Below are 17,760 nucleotides of genomic sequence, written 5' to 3' on the forward strand. Positions count from 1 at the left end.
ACCAACAGCTGACTGTGACTTTTGTACTTTCTGCCCCTTTGCCCTGCCCATGGAACCTCTGGCAAGGAGGGCTCAGACAGACATTCTGAACCAAAGACAAGTCTTAATCATGGCAATCATGGGCCCAGGACAAAAGAAGAAAAAGATCAGAGTCCAGTTTTCTCTAACTACAAACACCAGAACTGCCCACTTTCTAGATTTCCTTAGAGAAGCAACAGTGGCTTAAAATATTTCAGTTCTTGCTGTACTTTGGAAAAAAGTCATTTAAAACCAGCGTCAATTTCTTTACCTGAAAAACTGAGAATAAGCATCACAGGCATGTAATACATTCTAAATATCATGTATAAAGCACTTTTAAAGGTGCTACCATGTTAGTTTCTGTACCTCATGATTTGGAGGGGGCACTATCTCAAAACCCTTTAAATATGTAACTTCATATTTGTCTCTCTCTGTGAGCTTTTTATCCCAGAGACTTGGTTTAAAGTATCAATGACACTGGGTGAGTGAACTATACTAAATCATGCATGTTGATATTGAATCCAACAACATTAAAGGGTCATAAAGGCTGATTTTGCTTCCCTAAAAAAATTTAAATTTGTCTTAAAAAAAATCAGCTCTGGATGCAAAACTCCAATTGCCAATGTCTGAATATAAACAATGATGAAATCTGTTCCCCTCGAGATATACAGTACTGCTATGACACTTAGCCAAAGCTTGATTTTGTCACTCGACAGACAGGACAGATTTCCAGAATGGACAAGACTGGAAACCTTGCTAATCCCCCTTTCCACGCACCTCCCAGAGTGGTTTTATTCAAACACAAATCAGACCTCTCCTTCGATGCATCTACATCCCCTTTGATCACCTTTGCAGAATGAACATCAAGGTCCAAACAATGTCTCAACAACAATAAACCTGTTAAACTTATATTAACTTCTGAAATACAATAGGTTCTGGAGCATTTACTGTGACAAGCAATTCTCAGGTATAACCCCTAAAGAGCAGTGAAAAGATGACAAAACAGGGCCTGCATTTGTTATCCCATGTGTTAGTTAACGGTCACAATGATCTTTACCTCTAAAGGTAGATACCACCTTGTTATAGATAGGGAACTGTTTCATACAGTTATATTTGAAATCATGACTAACCTTTTTCTTTTTTTTTTTTAACCAAAAACTCTGGAGAATATACTAAGTAATATTTTCTAAAGTCATTGACTAGTCAAGACTAATACACAGAATGTTAAAGAAATTAGGTTTAAGTATTTTCCACCATTGTATTTGCGTGTTAAGGCAACATTACAAAGAAATTGTTCTTAAACAGTTTCAGAACAATTTCTGTACCAAGTTTTAATTCAATAAAATTTGCTGTATATGTTGAACACAGGTGAATAAGTCAAATCTAAGTTACAAAAAAAACCTTCTAGACTGTTCAGATGAAATACTAGTAATTTTTTTCCTTAAAATCATCTATATAGAAAATACATTCATACATAGGTATGTGTTAAAAACACAAAGAAAATGATCTTTTACAACTTGTTTTCATTTTGTGTCATTTAGGCAGGTTCCCACATTCCAGAAAATGGCTAAATGGCACTCCACTGTACAACAATTTTTCCCAACTCTTACTGGTTAAGAGTCTCCACATTTTAGTAGTGTTATAATTAATACCCTTACGCGATCATGTTCTTCTCCAGTGTCTGCTGGACACATTCCATGAATGAAAGTGCTGATAAAGAGGGTACCATAAGAGTTGCTATACATTACAAAATGCCACCTAAATGTCAGTACAGTCATATAATGCAATCAGGGGCACAAGTGTCAATTCCACAGTTAGCAACATTGGCAAAAAATACGATAATGGAGAAGTACTAAGTAAAAATATTCTGGCTTAATTTCTATTTTAGTGATGTGGACTCCTGTTTTCATTGCCCTCTGTATTTTTCAGTACACTGTCTTCATTTCTTTTGTTCATTTTACCAACAGCCTGCTAATATCGTGGATTTCTAAGAATGCTCTGAGTACCAGAGGAAATTGTTCTTCTGTCATTTTGGTAAGTTTTCATGTTGTTTGCCTTTGACATTGATGGCATTTGTGATGGTTCCATTTCTACTGCTTTGAGGTTGCGTTAGCATTCATGCATGTTTTTTCTTAATTTCATCAATCATGGTGAAATATTTGGAGTGTATGGGATTTAACATAAGGAATAAAGGGAACCAGCTTTGCTTTCTAAATAGCCATTTGCCCCAACTTTACTTATGGAGCAGCTGATTTCCCACACCCACCCGAGAGTTAAAATGGCAACTCTGTTATATCAATTCCCCCATCTGCTTCTTTTTCTCCTGTACCAAAACAAAACTTAATAATGACAGGAGACTTAGACCTGGAATCCAAATAATTCATTTTTGCAACAATTCTGTGAAAAAAATTATTTTTAGAATCAGACCTGGTGTTCTGACTCTACCATTTGTCCCAACTTAGTCCTCAGTGTTTGCATCTGAGAAACTGGGTTAACCAATGATGACACATGTGGCAACATGTTTCATACACCAAAGTTATGTTTAAAGTTGACCCAGCTCTTGATGAAATCACTACAGATGTCAAGAAAAAGTACTAAGAATGACTTACGTAATGCCTGTAATACCTAACATGGGGCCCTGGCAATTCCAGGCCCTGTGGTCCTTTTCAGGGAGAAAAGAAATCCTGTGTGTTCTAAATGGTGCAAGGCTGTACCATTTACACACCACGTGATCTTGCTACTATCCCATGTTCAATGCTACACATGTGCAAAGTCTTTTTACTCTCTCTTCACCTTGTGACTTGGCTGTTCCTCCTACTGTTCCTCTCTGCCGTCCACGGCCAACTAATTCCCCCTCTCCTGGTGGCTGCTGAGGTCTAGACGTAATATAACCAGGTTGCTGACTCTGTAGTTATAGGCAAATAAAGAACATTCTTTTTGTCAAGAGGTTACAGACACCAGAGATAATGTCTACTCTTAAGTCTCAGGAATTCAACCAACACCTATCTAAATTAATAATCAAATGTTTTACTCTTAAAAAGAAATGTGAGAGAAGAGTCACCAAATAAAGTCAAGAATCAGCTTCTAATATCCTGAGGAAACAACATGATCTCCCTTGCTCACTTCCTATATCCTTCACAGCACTGTTTTTAGTCTATTTTCAACAGCCTAGGCTGATCAAGATTCAAAGCTATTTTCTGTAGTCAGCAATGGTGAAGCACTCACAGCAGTGGCGCCCACGTGTGGCACCATCTCCTGACCTCGGGCCCTTCCTCGGGCTCTGGCTCTGGCTCGCCCAGTCATTGTTTTCTATTTCTGCAGAGGAAACAATCAAAAGACAATACTCAGTGGAGGCAATCACACTTGACCATTTCTACAAGGTTACACTTCTTTGAGATTCAAAAGCAAGCTCCCCATGCAATTATTATGCATCTTTCTAAACTTTCTGTAGTCTAACGTAACATTCCTACATTCAACAAACTCAGTTGCTTACCATGCACTGGGTACTGCAGTAGGGCCAAAGGAGAAAACGTATTTTAATTTAAAAAAAAAAAAAAGACTTTTTCATTTGAATGATTTGCTATAAACAGACTTAGGAAGAGAAAAGTGCTGAAAGAATTAAGATGCTGGTGGCTGGTTCTTTCTTTCCCATTTGGAGAGAGAGAGAGAGAGAGACACACACACACACACACACACACACACGGAACACATATTCCCATACACACACACACACACAATGAAACAAGGCACTTGTGCCAAGTGTCCCGCCAGGCCCCTTCTGCACAAATAGTCTTCCTGGATCTCCCCAGAGTTCCAGGTATAGCTTACAGTGAACATACTCAAACTAGTATCTTTCTACCTCATATCCCATGGTTTCATTCTCGGTGAGCAGCATCACCATCTGCTTTGTATCCAAAGAAAACGAACGGCGTCATTGATCTCAAAACTACTCCTTTGTTCCTCCTACATCTGCCAGGACCATTCTCTCCATTTCTTCAACATCATGGTAGTACAAAGTGCTTCCTGTGAGCTGGGATCAGCTTTGGGCTCAACTATAACAACCTCTCATCCTTACTACGGTGGCACACAGTGTCATCAGGCTATTAAGGGTAGAAGTCTCGGAGCTCAAATGCCTGAACCAAACTCCTTCACATTTTAGACGACACGAGCAAGCCACATAGCCTGTGACTCACTGTTTGTCCAATGGTTGGAGTAACTTACACTGCACCAGTCGGTGGTGAGGATCAAATGAGAACACACACTGGCCTCCAGTGAGCATTCAACAAACATTAGCCATGATGGAAAGCGTAGATAAAATTATAACTACACACGTTAAAAAGTGTAATGAAGGAAACAAGCAGAATGTTTTTACCAAAAAGAAAGGTAGCAGCTGATTTAAACCCAAAAGAGGCCTGCTTCTAACAACATTTAAGCTGAAATGGAGAATTAGGAACTGGAAGATAGGGTGATACCAGTCTTCCAGACAAGAGGTAACAACCCACATATATGTGCTTGAATTGGATGCAGAACCAAAAGATGCCCAGCGGGACAGAAAGGGAGTGAACAAGGGGAGCGGAGGAATTCCTGGGGGGCAGGGAGCAGGGTGCTCAGGGTCCTGCAGACAGCAGCAGACAGCTTGGACATTTAACACATGAGAAGCCCTCAAAGGTTCTACATAGGGACAGGCATCATTGACGCTCTGCCTTGCATCACATTATCATCTTTTTCATCCTTTGAGTTTTAACAGCTTTGAAAATTCTTGGGTTTCATAATCTTCACAGAAAGACAAATCTAATGCCATTTTTCAATTCTAAAAACCTCCGACTTCCTATTGTATTTTACAGGATTAAAGCAAATATTCATTGTATAAGACCTCTTATAATCTGACTCTAAATCAGCAATCTCCAAAGGAGTCTGCACAAGATAATCTTCTGAGGTGACGGTATATAACTTTAAATTTCATTTTAAACTACTTTGTATTTATTTTATAATGTGCGTATCATGGCAATGACTATGTATGCATACCCAACTTACACACTGGGCATACTGGTGCATGAACGTCTCTTATGGATAATCTACAGGCAGGGTCCCCAGTCCCCGGCCATGGACCAGTACAGGAACCAGGCCACACAGCAGAAGGTGGGCCAGGACGAGCATGGCCGCCGAGCTCTCCTCCTGTTAGAACAGTGGAGGCATTAGATTCTCCCAGGAGCCGAACCCCACTGTCAAGTGGGCGTGCCAGGGATCTGGCTTGCATGCTCCTTATGAGAAGCAAACGCCTGATGATCTGAGGTGGAACCATTTCATCCCGAAACCATCCCTCACTGTTCCGTGGAAAAACTGTCTTCCATGAAATCAGTCCGTGGTGCCAAAAAGACTGGGGGCTGCTGATCTGCCAATCAATCTGAAAGCATCCGCTTGAGCCTCCACCAAACACGACCTGCTTCCAATCACAATCAGTTCCGTGACTCACCCTATCCCGTGGCGCATCTTGTGCTACAAAAAGCCTCACCCTCCTCTGAAACCGCAAGAATGCAGCGAACCACTTAAGCATCAGCTCACGGGCCACCCGCTCATGGCCCTCTTCGCCGAAAGCCATTTCCCCGGCGTGACCACAGCCTCCCTCCCCGTGGTAACCCGCGTTCTCCTTCCCGCCTCTCCGGCTGGGCCGCGAATCACAATGCATGCCTTTGCACCCAGCGCCCCGCTCGACACCTTACAAACCACCGTGGGAAACAATGGTCCGGGACCAGCGAGCGCCCAGCCCGCGCGTTCCGCAGGAAACGCTCCTCACGCGGCGCGGCAGTGCCCGAGCCTGGCCCCCGACAGGCGGATCCGGGGCGGCCGCCGGCGCCCGCGGGGGAGACAGCTGAGTCTCATCGTCCCCGGCGCCGAGCGCCCGGGCCCCGCGCCCCGCGTCCAGGTTTCCCGGCACGGCGCCGGGTCTCAGCTTCGCGGCCTTCCCGTTTCAAAGCCACTTGGGTCTGGAAACGCCACTCTTCAAGTCAGACCACAGGCGCGCGCTCCCAGCACCCGCCCCCGCCGGAGGCCGCACGCCCGCCCGTTCCCAGGCCCGCCGAGGCCGCTTCCCCCGCCCGACGCCGCCCCTGCAGGAGCCCGCGGCGCGCCACCCGGCCGCACGCGCAGACGCCGTCGGGCGCCACCTTCCACGTGGGGGGTCTGCGGCCACAGCGTGAAAACGGAAAAAAAAAAGCGCGCCGGGGTGAGCACGGGGAGCCAGCGCGTCCGCGCGAGCCCCGCCCGACCCCGGCCGCCGGCACCCGCCTGGACCCGGAGCCCCGCAGAGCCCCGCACTCCCGGCCCTCGCCCCAACGGCCGGCTCCCAAGGCTCCCGGAAGCGCAGTGCGGCGGCGGCCTCGACCGCGGCACCGTGGGTCCGGCCGGAGGTCCCGGAGCGCCTCCCGCGGGGGTCCCGGCACCCAACCCCTCCGCGCCACGGGCCTTGCCCCCGCAGCCCCCCACATCCCAGCTTCTGCAGCCCCGGCCCCCCGGCCCCGCACCTCGGACCGCCCCCTCGCCCTGCTCCTCGTCCTCGCTCCTCAGCCCGCGGCCGACAGCCCCAACGGCTCCCGCGGCGATCCCTCCGCGGCCCGCGCCCACCCCGCCTTCGGCACTGGGTTCCGGTGTCAGCCGACGGCACGCGGGCGGCCGCAACCGGCGCTCTTTTCCCAGGCGGATGAACACCGTCTCTCGGGCGTTGGCCTCGTGCTGCCGCACGCTACGCCCACTAACGGCGGGAAGAGGCGCGCGCCACGCACTCATTGGCTGTCCCGTGGACGGCGGTTTCGACGTGTAGAGGGCGTAACCAGGCAAGCCCCGCCCCTCCAAGACCCCGCCTGGTCCCGTCCAGACACCTGACGCAAGTCCCGCAGGCTCCCCCCCGCCCCATTCCACAGGCCCCGCCCCTAACCCCAAGACCCCGCCTAGCCAACTCAGACACCCAGACAGGCCCTGCCGGCCAGGCCCCACGCCACCCCAGAGGCCCCGTCCCCGCCCTTTAAGATCTCGCTTGGCCCCGCCCAGACACCGCACACAGGGCCCACAGGCCCCGCCCCTCCCCGCCCCACAGGCCCCGCCCTGCCCCTCCAAAACCCCCTGGCCCCACCCAGACACGGGGGACAGGTGCCACAGGCCAGGCCCCGCCCCGTCTCACATGCCCCGCCCCTGGCCTCCCAGAACCCCGCCTGGCCCGGCCCAGACTCTCCCCACGGGTTCCACAGGCCTGGCTCCGCCCCCTAACAGGCCCCGCCCCTTTCCCCCCAACAGGCCCTGGCCCCACCCCTCTAAGACACCGCCTGGGCCCGCCCAGATCCTCTTTCGCCGCCCCGCCCACCCACCGTGGGCTTCGCAGGCCTGGCCCCGCCCACCCTCCCCGCCCCTCCCCGCCCCAGAGGCCACGCCCTGCCCCTCCAAACCCTCCTGGCCTCGCCCAGACCGGGACAGGCCCTACAGGCCAGGCCCCGCCCCGTCCCACATGCCCCGCCCCCGGCCTCCAAGAACCCCGCCTGGCCCGGCCCAGACTCTCCCCACGGGCTGCACAGGCCTGGCTCCGCCCCCTCACAGGCCCCGCCCCCTTTCCCCCAACAGGCCCTGGCCCCACCCCTCTAAGACACCGCCCGGGCCCGCCCAGATCCTCTTTCGCCGCCCCGCCCCCCCACCGCGGACTTCGCAGGCCTGGCCCCGCCCACAGGTCCCGGCCCCCCCCACCCAGGCCCGGCCCTGCTCCTCTGCCTCGCCCAGACCCCTGGCCTCGGCTGGAACACTGGGTCGGCCCGGTTCCTTACTAGCTCGTGGAACTGGGCGGCCGCGCACGAAGCAGACGCTCCATAGACTTCGAAACTGTGCCCACGTGGGCACCGAGCGCCCTACTGTAGGAGCGCACCCCTTCTTGAGCTGGCCCTCAACATCGGAAGCTGTCACGCATCGCAGAGATCTGAACTTCGCCCCCAAAGAAAATAAAACTGCAATGCAAGTGTAAGGTACAGGAGGCCATGTCCTGAAACCTTAGCTTTCAACGACTTGTGCCTCGGGCAGGTGCCTTGCCAACATGGACCGCGGGGGTTCTCAGCCTTCACCTGCGGGAAGACCACTTGCAGACCAGAGAATCCTGTCTGCAGGCTCCGCAGGTAGGCCCCGCCGGCTGCATTTCCACGGCGCCGCAGGTGGTGCTGAGCTAGGTACCTTCCATCGGAGTTAATTTCCTCATGGAGGCAAAGCCAACACCCACAAAACAACTGGAAATATTGTAAGACAGACCAGGCTTATTTGTCGAGCTGTAAGTGGGTCTGCGGCTCACTAACTGCCTGACTTGTTATGTTCCATAAATACAAAAATGATTGTAGGAGGTAGTAGAAATAGGGTCGCCTCTGTAGACGGGTTTTAAAGGGCAGGGTTCTGCTCTGTTGCCCAGGCTGCAGTGCAGTGGCGGGATCTCGGCTCACTGCAACCTCCATTTCCCTGGCTCCATCTCCCTGGCTCAACCTTCGTCTCAGCCTCCTGGGACTACAGGCACCCACCACCATGTCCGGATAATTTTGTTTGTGTTGTTTTTGTTGTTTTGAGACAGGGTCTGGCTCTGTCACTCAAGCTGGAGTGCAATGGTGTGATCTTGGCTCACTGTAGCCTCGACCTCCTGGGCTCAGATGATTCTCCTGCCTCAGCCTCACCAGTAGCTGGGACTACAGGTGTGTACCACCACACCCCACTAATTTTTTTTTTTTTTTGTATTTCTTGTAGAAACAGGGTTTCACCATGTTGCCCAGGCTGGTCTCAAACTTCTGGGTGCCAGCGATCCACCCACCTTGGCCTCCCAATATGCAGGGATTATAGGCGTAAACCACTGAGCCCAGCCTACACATTGCTTATTATTCATACTTAAAAGCGCATGCTTGGGAATTGGGAGCTGGAGAGGGCTGAAGGCTCCCCAAGCCACCTTCCCAAATCCTGTGTCTCATTGTGCCATGAAAGGGGCAGGTTAGATATCAGTGTTTCCCACACTAGCCTGAGTGTAAGTCTCCACTGAGGGAACGTCCAAATTATACAGAATCCCAGATCATGCGGATTCCAGGAGATCTGGGATGGGTGCGAGGAATTTCAACAAGGTAACATCAGGCCAAGTTATTTTTATGCTCAGAGAAGCCTGATAAATTTGGGGCGAGGTCAAAAGGTATCAGAAGCCAGTAGTTTGAAATAAAAACAGCTTTCCAAAGGTTTTCCCTTTTTAAAAACTTAAAGATGCCTTTTGGAATACCATGTGAACATAACTTTTCCAAGGATTTAAGATGTTGATAGGAAAGACGTTCTGAGACCTGCCAGCAGATGGGGCAGTAAAACAAGTAGATGTTGAGAGCCTCAACTCGGGAGGAACTGCCACGAATGGACCTTAGAGAGTAGAAGTCACGCTTTTTCCTCTGCTTTATTTTCTCTATACACCTGAACTCTTTGCCTCTGCTAAAGAACATTGCGGGAGTGTCTTGGTGTGTGAAGTATCAAGTAGTTTCTAAAGGCATACGTTGTGACATAACAAGACAGAGGCAAAACCGCTAATTCTTCTGATAATGCAAACATCATGTCTCGAGAAGCTCACCTCAAATTTAAAAAGGAAAATTCAAAGTAAATTTGAAAAGAAATTCGAGGAAAAAAATGTGACCTTGAAAAGCTTCTATGTTGACAGCACCACCAGGACCTTTCTGGGGTCAGTTGTTAGGTATAACTTTGTGCCTGACTCTGGAAGCTGCAAAATGAATCAAGATTCTTTTTCTGGGGGCTGCATCTAGAGGGGTGAACCCACCAGAGAAAGTAAGCAGAGTGCCACCAATCCTGGGGGTGCTCAGAGGGCGGTTGCTGGGGGATGCTTCGTGACTCAGTGCTGCTGAAGCCGTGAGGGATGATTTGGGTTTGTAGGGAACAGGAGGGTAGGCACGGTGGAGCACGTTGGCCTGAGCCCGAGTGAAGTATTTTGAGAACTGCAAGTCATTCAGCACAGCAGGAACACCAGGCACAGGCAGGGGAGTCACAGGAGAGGATGCTGCAGAAGAGACAGACGTAGTTGTACAAGTTGGTGAGCAAGGAAACATGAGCATCTGGACTGCTGAACACACCCTCCTAGGTGCTGTGTCTAAATGACATTCTGTCCTCCTGTGGGTGGCCCGACAAGGGAAGCAGGGAGTGTGGCAAGTGGGATTGTGGGTGCTGACCTGAGGGGCCAGCGGCTGTTGGTCCTAGCCAGTTACTGGGAGAGAATGAGGACTCACATTAGCTGGGCCTCACATTATATCTTTGGTTGGTTATTTTTTTTTTAATTAAGGTGAACATAACATGACATTAACTATTTTACAGCGAATGATTCCATGATATTTAAGGCATTCATAATGTTACGCAACACCTACCTCTACTTCCAAAACATCTTCATCATCCCAAAATGAAACTGTCACTCTCCAGCTCCCTCTCCCTGCACTGCCCGGGCAACCACACGTCTGCTTTCTGTCTCTTCTATGGATTTGCCTTTTCTGTTTGTTTCACAGAAACGGGATCATACACTACTAGGTGGCCGTTTGTGTCTGGCTTCTTTCACTCAGCGTCGTGTTCTCAAGGCTCACCTGCATGGTAAGCTGTTTCAGAGCTTCAGTCCTCCTTATGGCTGAATCTTACTCTGCTGTTTGGATGGACCACATTTTCTTTATCCACTCATCTATTGGTGGACAGCTGGAACGTTTTTAAAGGGGAGCAGGAAGCCTGGATGTTTCCGATGCATTTTTAGGAACGGCCACTAGTGCTCACTGGCGTTGGGCACAGGAGCAACCCAGGACAGGGAAACAGTGGAAGAAACCCAGAGAACAGAGCAATCCCAAGTCACTTCCGGTAACGCTGAAAATAGGACCGTGGCGGATTGTGCTGGGGTGACAGGGACTAGACGGAAAAGAAGCTCATCAGGACCTGTGGGGAGTAAAGAGCTCCTCTTCAAAGTTTCCTTTCTTCAGAAAAAATAACTCCTAAGTGTTAGAAATAATAGTTTGTTTTAAACATTTGCTTCAAAAGCCTTTTTGCTAGAAGCCCTGTCCCAGGCAGCTGTTAGACATGCTCACAGGCACAGAGTACATTCCATGTCCTTGTACTGTGACCGAGATGTCTGTGCCGGACGCGCGCACGGGCCTGTCCCAGCTCGCAGCCTCTGGCCTTATTTGGACTTCCCCTTTGTGCTCTCCATTGCTTTTACCTGTTTAGAAAAGATTCAGGGTATTGGCCAATTGGGTTTTAGTTTAGATTGTGAAGTCTGGCTCCAGCCAACGCAGATCAGACACAGCAGTAAGGACGACCCCAGTGTGTAAGAAGTAAATATGTTTGCTTTCCTTTGTTCGTTGTACTCTCATGGCAAAATTGCTATGGGAGTACCCTTTCTGCAGGAGTAAAAAGAATTGCTTTACTGAGAGATCCTTTTTCCCAGTACTAAGTTTTCTTTGCAGCACCGAGCATCCATTTCCAACTTCAATTTCCAACATGAACCCTGAGTGCTGCGTCCAGGACTTTTGGCTCTATTCTGTAACCAGTCAGTTTCCCAAGTTGTTAAAGCAGAAAACCACATACTCAGAGCAAGCTTTGACCTGGTTCCTTTCATTCAAGGATCTCAAAACCCTTTTAAACCCGTGATCCGGATTTTGTTTGTAAAGGAAGAGATGGAGTTGAAAAACAAGATCTAAGGTAATTCCTGTGAATCCCTTCAATGTAATTTTTTAGAACAGTTCCCTCCTCCCTTCATATTTATCTTGTTGTTCTGATTGGGCTGAATGGAAGAGCTGCCCAGCCTCTCCCCTGGCCCCGAGGCCCCTGAGCTAACTAGAGGGACCGCGTGGCAATGGTAGGTACACCCAAGACAGCGTGGCTGGCGGCTTATCCAGGAGTATTCATCCAGAGGGAAAGGATTGCTGAGGCTGAAGCTAGTCTCTTCTCTATGTACAAAATGTGAACACATCCTGAATATCGAGGTCTCTTCACAAGGGAGATGTTTTGGGGTGGGCAGGGTGGCGGAGGCAGGGGACCCTGACCTGGCTCCCCAGAAACGGGGCTCTCTTCTGTTCGTCTAAGCTCTCTGCATTCCTTTTTCCATGCTAGACCATGAGAATGTTGGACAAGATGGGCAAGTCTCCAAGTGCCCCCTGTGGAATGTCAGCATGGGCCTCACCTGGAAGCCTGATAGAAATGCAGATTCCCAGGCCCTGCCCAAGCCTGCTGCATCTGGATCTCTTGGTGGTGGAGCCCAGAGAGCTGCCTGTCACGAGCTTGCTAAGAGTATCTGTGAACTGAGGAATGAATATACAACTTCATTCCACAGCCCTTCCACTCCAATGCCAGGCAGACCCTGGGGCCATTGCTTCTTTCCCCCTGTGCCCTCCATACCGTCAATGCCCCCACACTGTGGCCTTTCTGCCACTCCTGGCTGACTTGGGGACCCCCACCGTCCCCACCCAGAGGCCCGCACCAGACTGCAGAGTGTGGCCTGGGGTGACACAGTCAGTCCTTTGCTCCTTTCCTTCCCAGTTAATTCCATTTTCCACGCTCCTCATGGAGATTCCTGACCTTCCCAGGCCCCGGAGCCTCGGACCCTGGTTCCACCTGAGAAAATTCAGGCCAAGGTCTGTGAGCCACGCATGCCACCCCTGCACCTGCCTCGTCACACTGAGTCCCTTGAGCTCAGCTCTGCAGTCCCCCTTTTAAGATTCCTCTTTCTCCCGAGTTCCCCTCTCTTCTTCTCAACACTCTTCTCTCCTGGGGCTTCCTCCTTGACATGTCAACATCGTCTAGCTGTCTTTGTCAATTTTCTTTATTATTTTATTTTTAGATAATGTATTTTAAGACAGGGTCTTGCTCTGTCAGCCAGCCTGGAGTTTCGTGGTGCAATCATAGCTCACTGCAGCTTCGACCTCCTGGGTGAAAAGCGATCCCCCTGCCTCAGCCTCCTGAGTAGCTGGGACTACAGGCATGGGCCACCACAGCTGGCTAATATTTTCTTTCTGTTTTTTAAGAGACAGGGTCTAACTAGCCATCCTCATGTTTAAGAATGAAGCAAAACAAGGGTCTTGAAGAGATACTTGTGCCCCCTGTTCATAGCAGCATTATTAAAGAGTGAGAGTGTGGACAAGCCCAAGTGTGTTTCCACTGATGAATGATGAGCAGAATGGGGTCATCCGTGCAGTGGGAATTATCAGCCTTATAACCAAGGGGATCCCGACACACGCCGCAACATGGGCAAATCTTGAGGACATTAAGCTTAGCGAAGTAAGCCAGTGGCAAACAGACAAATACAAATCCACTTCTAGGAGGTACTTAGAGTTGTCAAAGTCAGTGACAGACGGTAAAGCGGGGTTGCCGGGGCTGGCGGAGGGGTTGGGCTTTGGTGGGGAACGGGGATGGGGTTTTGTGGGGACAGTGTTTCAGTGTACAAGATGGACAGAGCTGTGGAGGCGGGCGGTGGTGGCGGTGGTCCGATGTGTCAACGTCACGAATGTATTTCATGCCACTGCCCTGTACACATAAAAAGGATTAAAATGGCAAATGTTATGCTCTGTGTGTTTTGCCACAATAAAAACAATCGGGAAAAACAAAAGCAAAGTAAAACAAAAATAAATTCCCGTGGCTCCTTCTTTCCTCTGTTCGCTCCAGAGTCCATCTTCTTGAAAGAACGCTTTCTCAGGCCTGGCATCCGCTTCTTGCCCTCCCACAGAGTGGTTTTGATTCTCAGAGGCCTCCGTGGGCTCCAGAACCCTCTTGGTTTCTAACCCCAGTGACTCCTTTCAGACGACCTGTCTTCCCCCTGGTCCCGGAGTGCTGCTTGCCCTGCCCCATCCGTCCCGATGCCACCCCCTTGCCCTCTGCGAGGTGAGTCTGCCTTCAGCTGTGGCCAGTCATTAGTTTCTGCCTCCTCATGTGGACACGCTGGCCGCGAGGCTCTCCAAGTCCAAGTGTGGCCTGGGCAGCAGCTCCAGCAGCACCGCGATCTGTGGACATGCACCTTCTCACATCCCAGCCCTGATCTGTGGCATCCGAAACTCTGGGGCTGAACCAGCCGTGTGTGTAGCCAACCATGTTGGTTTCAGTTCATTCTGGTTCATCCTGTAGTCGAGAACCACTGGGCTAAGCGAGCTCACCCTCGGGGCTCAGGAGCGAAGCTCAACACCCTCTTGCTCTCAGGATTCCCAGGCCTTGCAGCTGAGCGGCCCTGGCCGACCCTGGCCTGTGTTAGCCCCCCCAGTTTATAGGCGTGCCTCCCAGTGACCTTGGCCCTCCCCACCCAGCAGTGGGCCCGGGTGCTTCGCCAGCATCCTCTAGAGCAGACATGGGAAGCCACTGGGCTCCTCACAGGGACAGGTTCTACTTAGAATAAAATTGATTCTAAAAATAAGAGAATAAGTGAAGCCGTAATCATGGGTAAGATGCAGAGGACACCCATACCCTCCTTCGGTTCCTGCATCTTGTGAATAACTGTGGTGTCCATGGTGGCGGGTGGGACCCCCACTGCATGGTGGGGTTGGTAGCCCCCACCTCTGACCCGTGGCAAGCCTCCGGTGACCTGCTGCGGCCTGGTGGGCCCCGTCGGCAGTGGTGGGATTACTAGTTTAACTCTCTCTAGACCAATCTTCACGAAAAGAAATGGACGGAAAAGATTTCTCTGCAAAGAAATTCATGGGTGAGGAAAAAATGGAAAATGCAAACATAAGCAAACCCCAAGAAATGGTTAGAGCTGATACCTGCACTTCTTTCTTCTGATGGTGCAGCTCAGGACACCCTGATGAAAGATGCCGTGGGTCCCACCTCAGGATGTGCAGCAGGACCACCTGGGAGCTTATCAAATATGAGGATTTCCGCACCTAAGCCCCAGCAACTGCACCAGTCCCTAGAGACAGGCACCTGGGTTCTTAAGGGGCTCTCCAGTTAATTCTGATGTCAGTTGGTCAAGATCAAACTTTGAGAAACACTGCCAAGTTATGTTTTCAAGGTAATGTGTTTTGAAGCAGAAATGAAATTCAGAATTCAGTTGGGGACACATTCCATTTGGGCAAATATGCAATCTATCTTGGTGAACTACAAGGGTAACTGTTTTGTGGTAAATGAGTACCTTAAAATGAGCAATTTTGTTGTATTTATCTATCCATCACTCATTGGTCTCCGATCTGTACAAAGCCAAACCCCACCTTGTCCAAATTACTTTAACTGTTAATAGAAATGATCACAAAGCCTCAGTACGTACAGCGTGCGGAGAATTCACGTAAGAGGTTACTTTGAAAAATATCATTCAGAGTAAGACTCGTACTGCCTCAAACGGTAATACAGAAATCACACACATAAAATTTAAATTGTCGATGTAAATTTCCATTTCTCCCCATGTTCAGTCACACAGTTACTCTGGGTTTTGCACTAGCATAAAATGTATCTATTCCAGAAATTGCTGACTGTATGAACTGACCTGTAGCGGAGGTAGAACTGATTTGGGATGTGATATGCTAGCCTCATCTACATTACTATTTAATTATTTACCTGTTGGTGCCTTTGAAATTTCACCCATCATCACTTCAATTCTTTAAACACCAAGAGCAAAAGGAAAACGCCTGTGGTTTTGGTTGCTATAAATCATGTGGAGCTGTTTGACATGATACATCACTGTACATGGTAAGGATTTTCTTCCTGCACAGATCAGAAGCGTCCTAAAGATTGACACTGAAAACAGAATTTGGGGATGAGAGGTACCATGTGGTGAGCAGAGGTCAGACTCTAGTGTGAGAAAAACCTTGGAGTGAGTCTGCAAGACCAGGAGTTCTTCACCCTTGGACATGCAGACACTGTTGGCCCTGCTTTTTTTTTTTTTTTTTTTTTTTTTTTTTTTTTTTTTTGTAGGAGTCTTGCTCTGTTCCCCAGGTTGGGGTGGCAGTGGTGAGATCTCGGCTCACTGCAACCTCCACCTCCCAGGTTCAAGAAATTCTCCGGCCTCAGCCTCCCGAGTACCTGGGATTACAGGCATGTGCCACCACGCCCAGCTAATTTTTAAAAATTTTTAGTAGAGACGGGGTTTCACCATCTTGGCCAGTCTGTACTTGAAATCCTGACCTCAGGTGATCCACCTGCCTCGGCCTCCCAAAGTGCTGAGATCACTGGCGTGAGCCACTGTGCGCAGCCAGCCCTGCTTTTAGGAACAGGTACCCATGAGTGCACAGTCGATTTTTCATACATGATCAGGATGTCCAGGACCTACTGAATCCCTGGTGCCAGACCCTGCCTGTGAACTGGACTGGACTAGACTGACCACCCCAAGCATTTCTGTAGCTGAAGCATCCAACCAAGACCCAGCAGCACCTTTGACGTTTCTACTGAGGAGGGTGTGAGTGGGGAGGCCCGCTGATTGAAGGAGGTCTGGGAGTGTCTGCAAGCTGGTTTGCACAGCAAGCGCACTGTTATTACTAAGACTTTTTTTTTTTTTTTTTTTTTTTTTTTTTTGGTGGCTCATGTGGGGCTGATAGATTACAGACGGTTGGTAAAGTCCTCCCTAGCCTTCACTACTGAAGCGGTGTCATTGCCTGGGGTAAATATCTGAGGTTTGTTGTCTCACACCAAGGGAATCAAGGATGTGGACACACAAGAAGTGGGTTTAGGAGTGGAGATTTAATAGACAAAAGAAAGAGAAAGAAGAACAGCTCTCTCCCCTGCGAGAGAGCAGAGTGCCTCAGTGGGACTTCTGGCCAGTGGTGAAGTGTACAGGTTTTTATAGACTGGCTTGAAGAGGTGGTGTCTGCTTTACATAGGGCCCAAAGATTGGTGGGACCAGGTGTGACATTTACATCGGGCTCTGAGAACCGGGTGCCCCCCTCGCATCTTTTTATTATGCAAACAGTTTTCTGCTTGGCTGGCGCCATGTTGTCTGCTCCCTACCATACCCGTGGTTGATAAGGGAAGAAGAAACCACCATGTTGAACACACCTATCCCCCAGGTAGCCTTGGCCTCTTGGCACAGCTGCAGGTATTCACCAGTGCAAGCTTCTAGCTTGCTTATCTATGTGTGCCCTCGATTTTACAGGCTTCTCTTTGTTAGAAAAGAAAATGATTTGGGTGCTGCTTTTCCTTAAAAGGGAAACCTTCTGAGGACCTCTGTACCCTCACTATCTGCCTAAATCATTTCTTTTTAACTCCTATATTACTACTGGCCACCACTGTTGGTGCCTCACACAAAATAGTGGCTCATTTACTGTCTATTGAATGAATAAGTGACCGAATACACATCTACGGATGGGTTGTGTGACCCAGGGCAAACCACAGCTTTCCGACACCCAGTGTTTATTGCTATAGAGAACCAATAATTCCAACCTCATAGGAGCATCATGAAAATTAAATGAGATGAGAGACATAAAGCATCCCAAACTATTCCCAGAATGTAGTGGGTACCCAACGAACCTTACAGGCCAAGCTACGAACAGGTGTGTAAACAGTTACTTTGGTTTTATTTATCACAATGAACACAAAACCTTATTCATGTGATAAATGATGGTGCATGGGAAAATTTTACGATGTTAAATTTTGTTAATGAGAATACTGGATAAAGCAATCTTAATTGGGTCGAAGTTTATCTCTGTACTTCAAGGAGGGTTTCAGATGCAAATCAATCCTCCAAACAAGATTGCAGAGACAGATTTAACCTACTTAAGAGAATAACTGTTCTCAAACAAACGGCCTATTGTGTTG

At 49.2% G+C, this 17,760-nt stretch overlaps 1 protein-coding gene across 1 annotated transcript in view; it reads right to left on the bottom strand.

Annotated features, from left to right (window-relative positions):
• The window catches only part of PIWIL1 (piwi like RNA-mediated gene silencing 1), a 28,273-nt gene extending 24,952 nt beyond the window's left edge, over positions 1 to 3,321 (bottom strand). The window contains exons 1-2 of the mRNA XM_039472133.2: positions 3,244 to 3,321; positions 2,812 to 2,923 (exon numbers count right to left, since the gene is read on the bottom strand). Coding sequence (XP_039328067.1) covers positions 2,812 to 2,923; positions 3,244 to 3,321 — 190 coding nt within the window. The remainder of the gene's footprint in view (positions 1 to 2,811; positions 2,924 to 3,243) is intronic.
• Positions 3,322 to 17,760: the final 14,439 nt, after the last annotated feature.

Source organism: Saimiri boliviensis, chromosome 7 (genome assembly GCF_048565385.1).
Source record: "Saimiri boliviensis isolate mSaiBol1 chromosome 7, mSaiBol1.pri, whole genome shotgun sequence".
NCBI lineage: Eukaryota > Metazoa > Chordata > Mammalia > Primates > Cebidae > Saimiri > Saimiri boliviensis.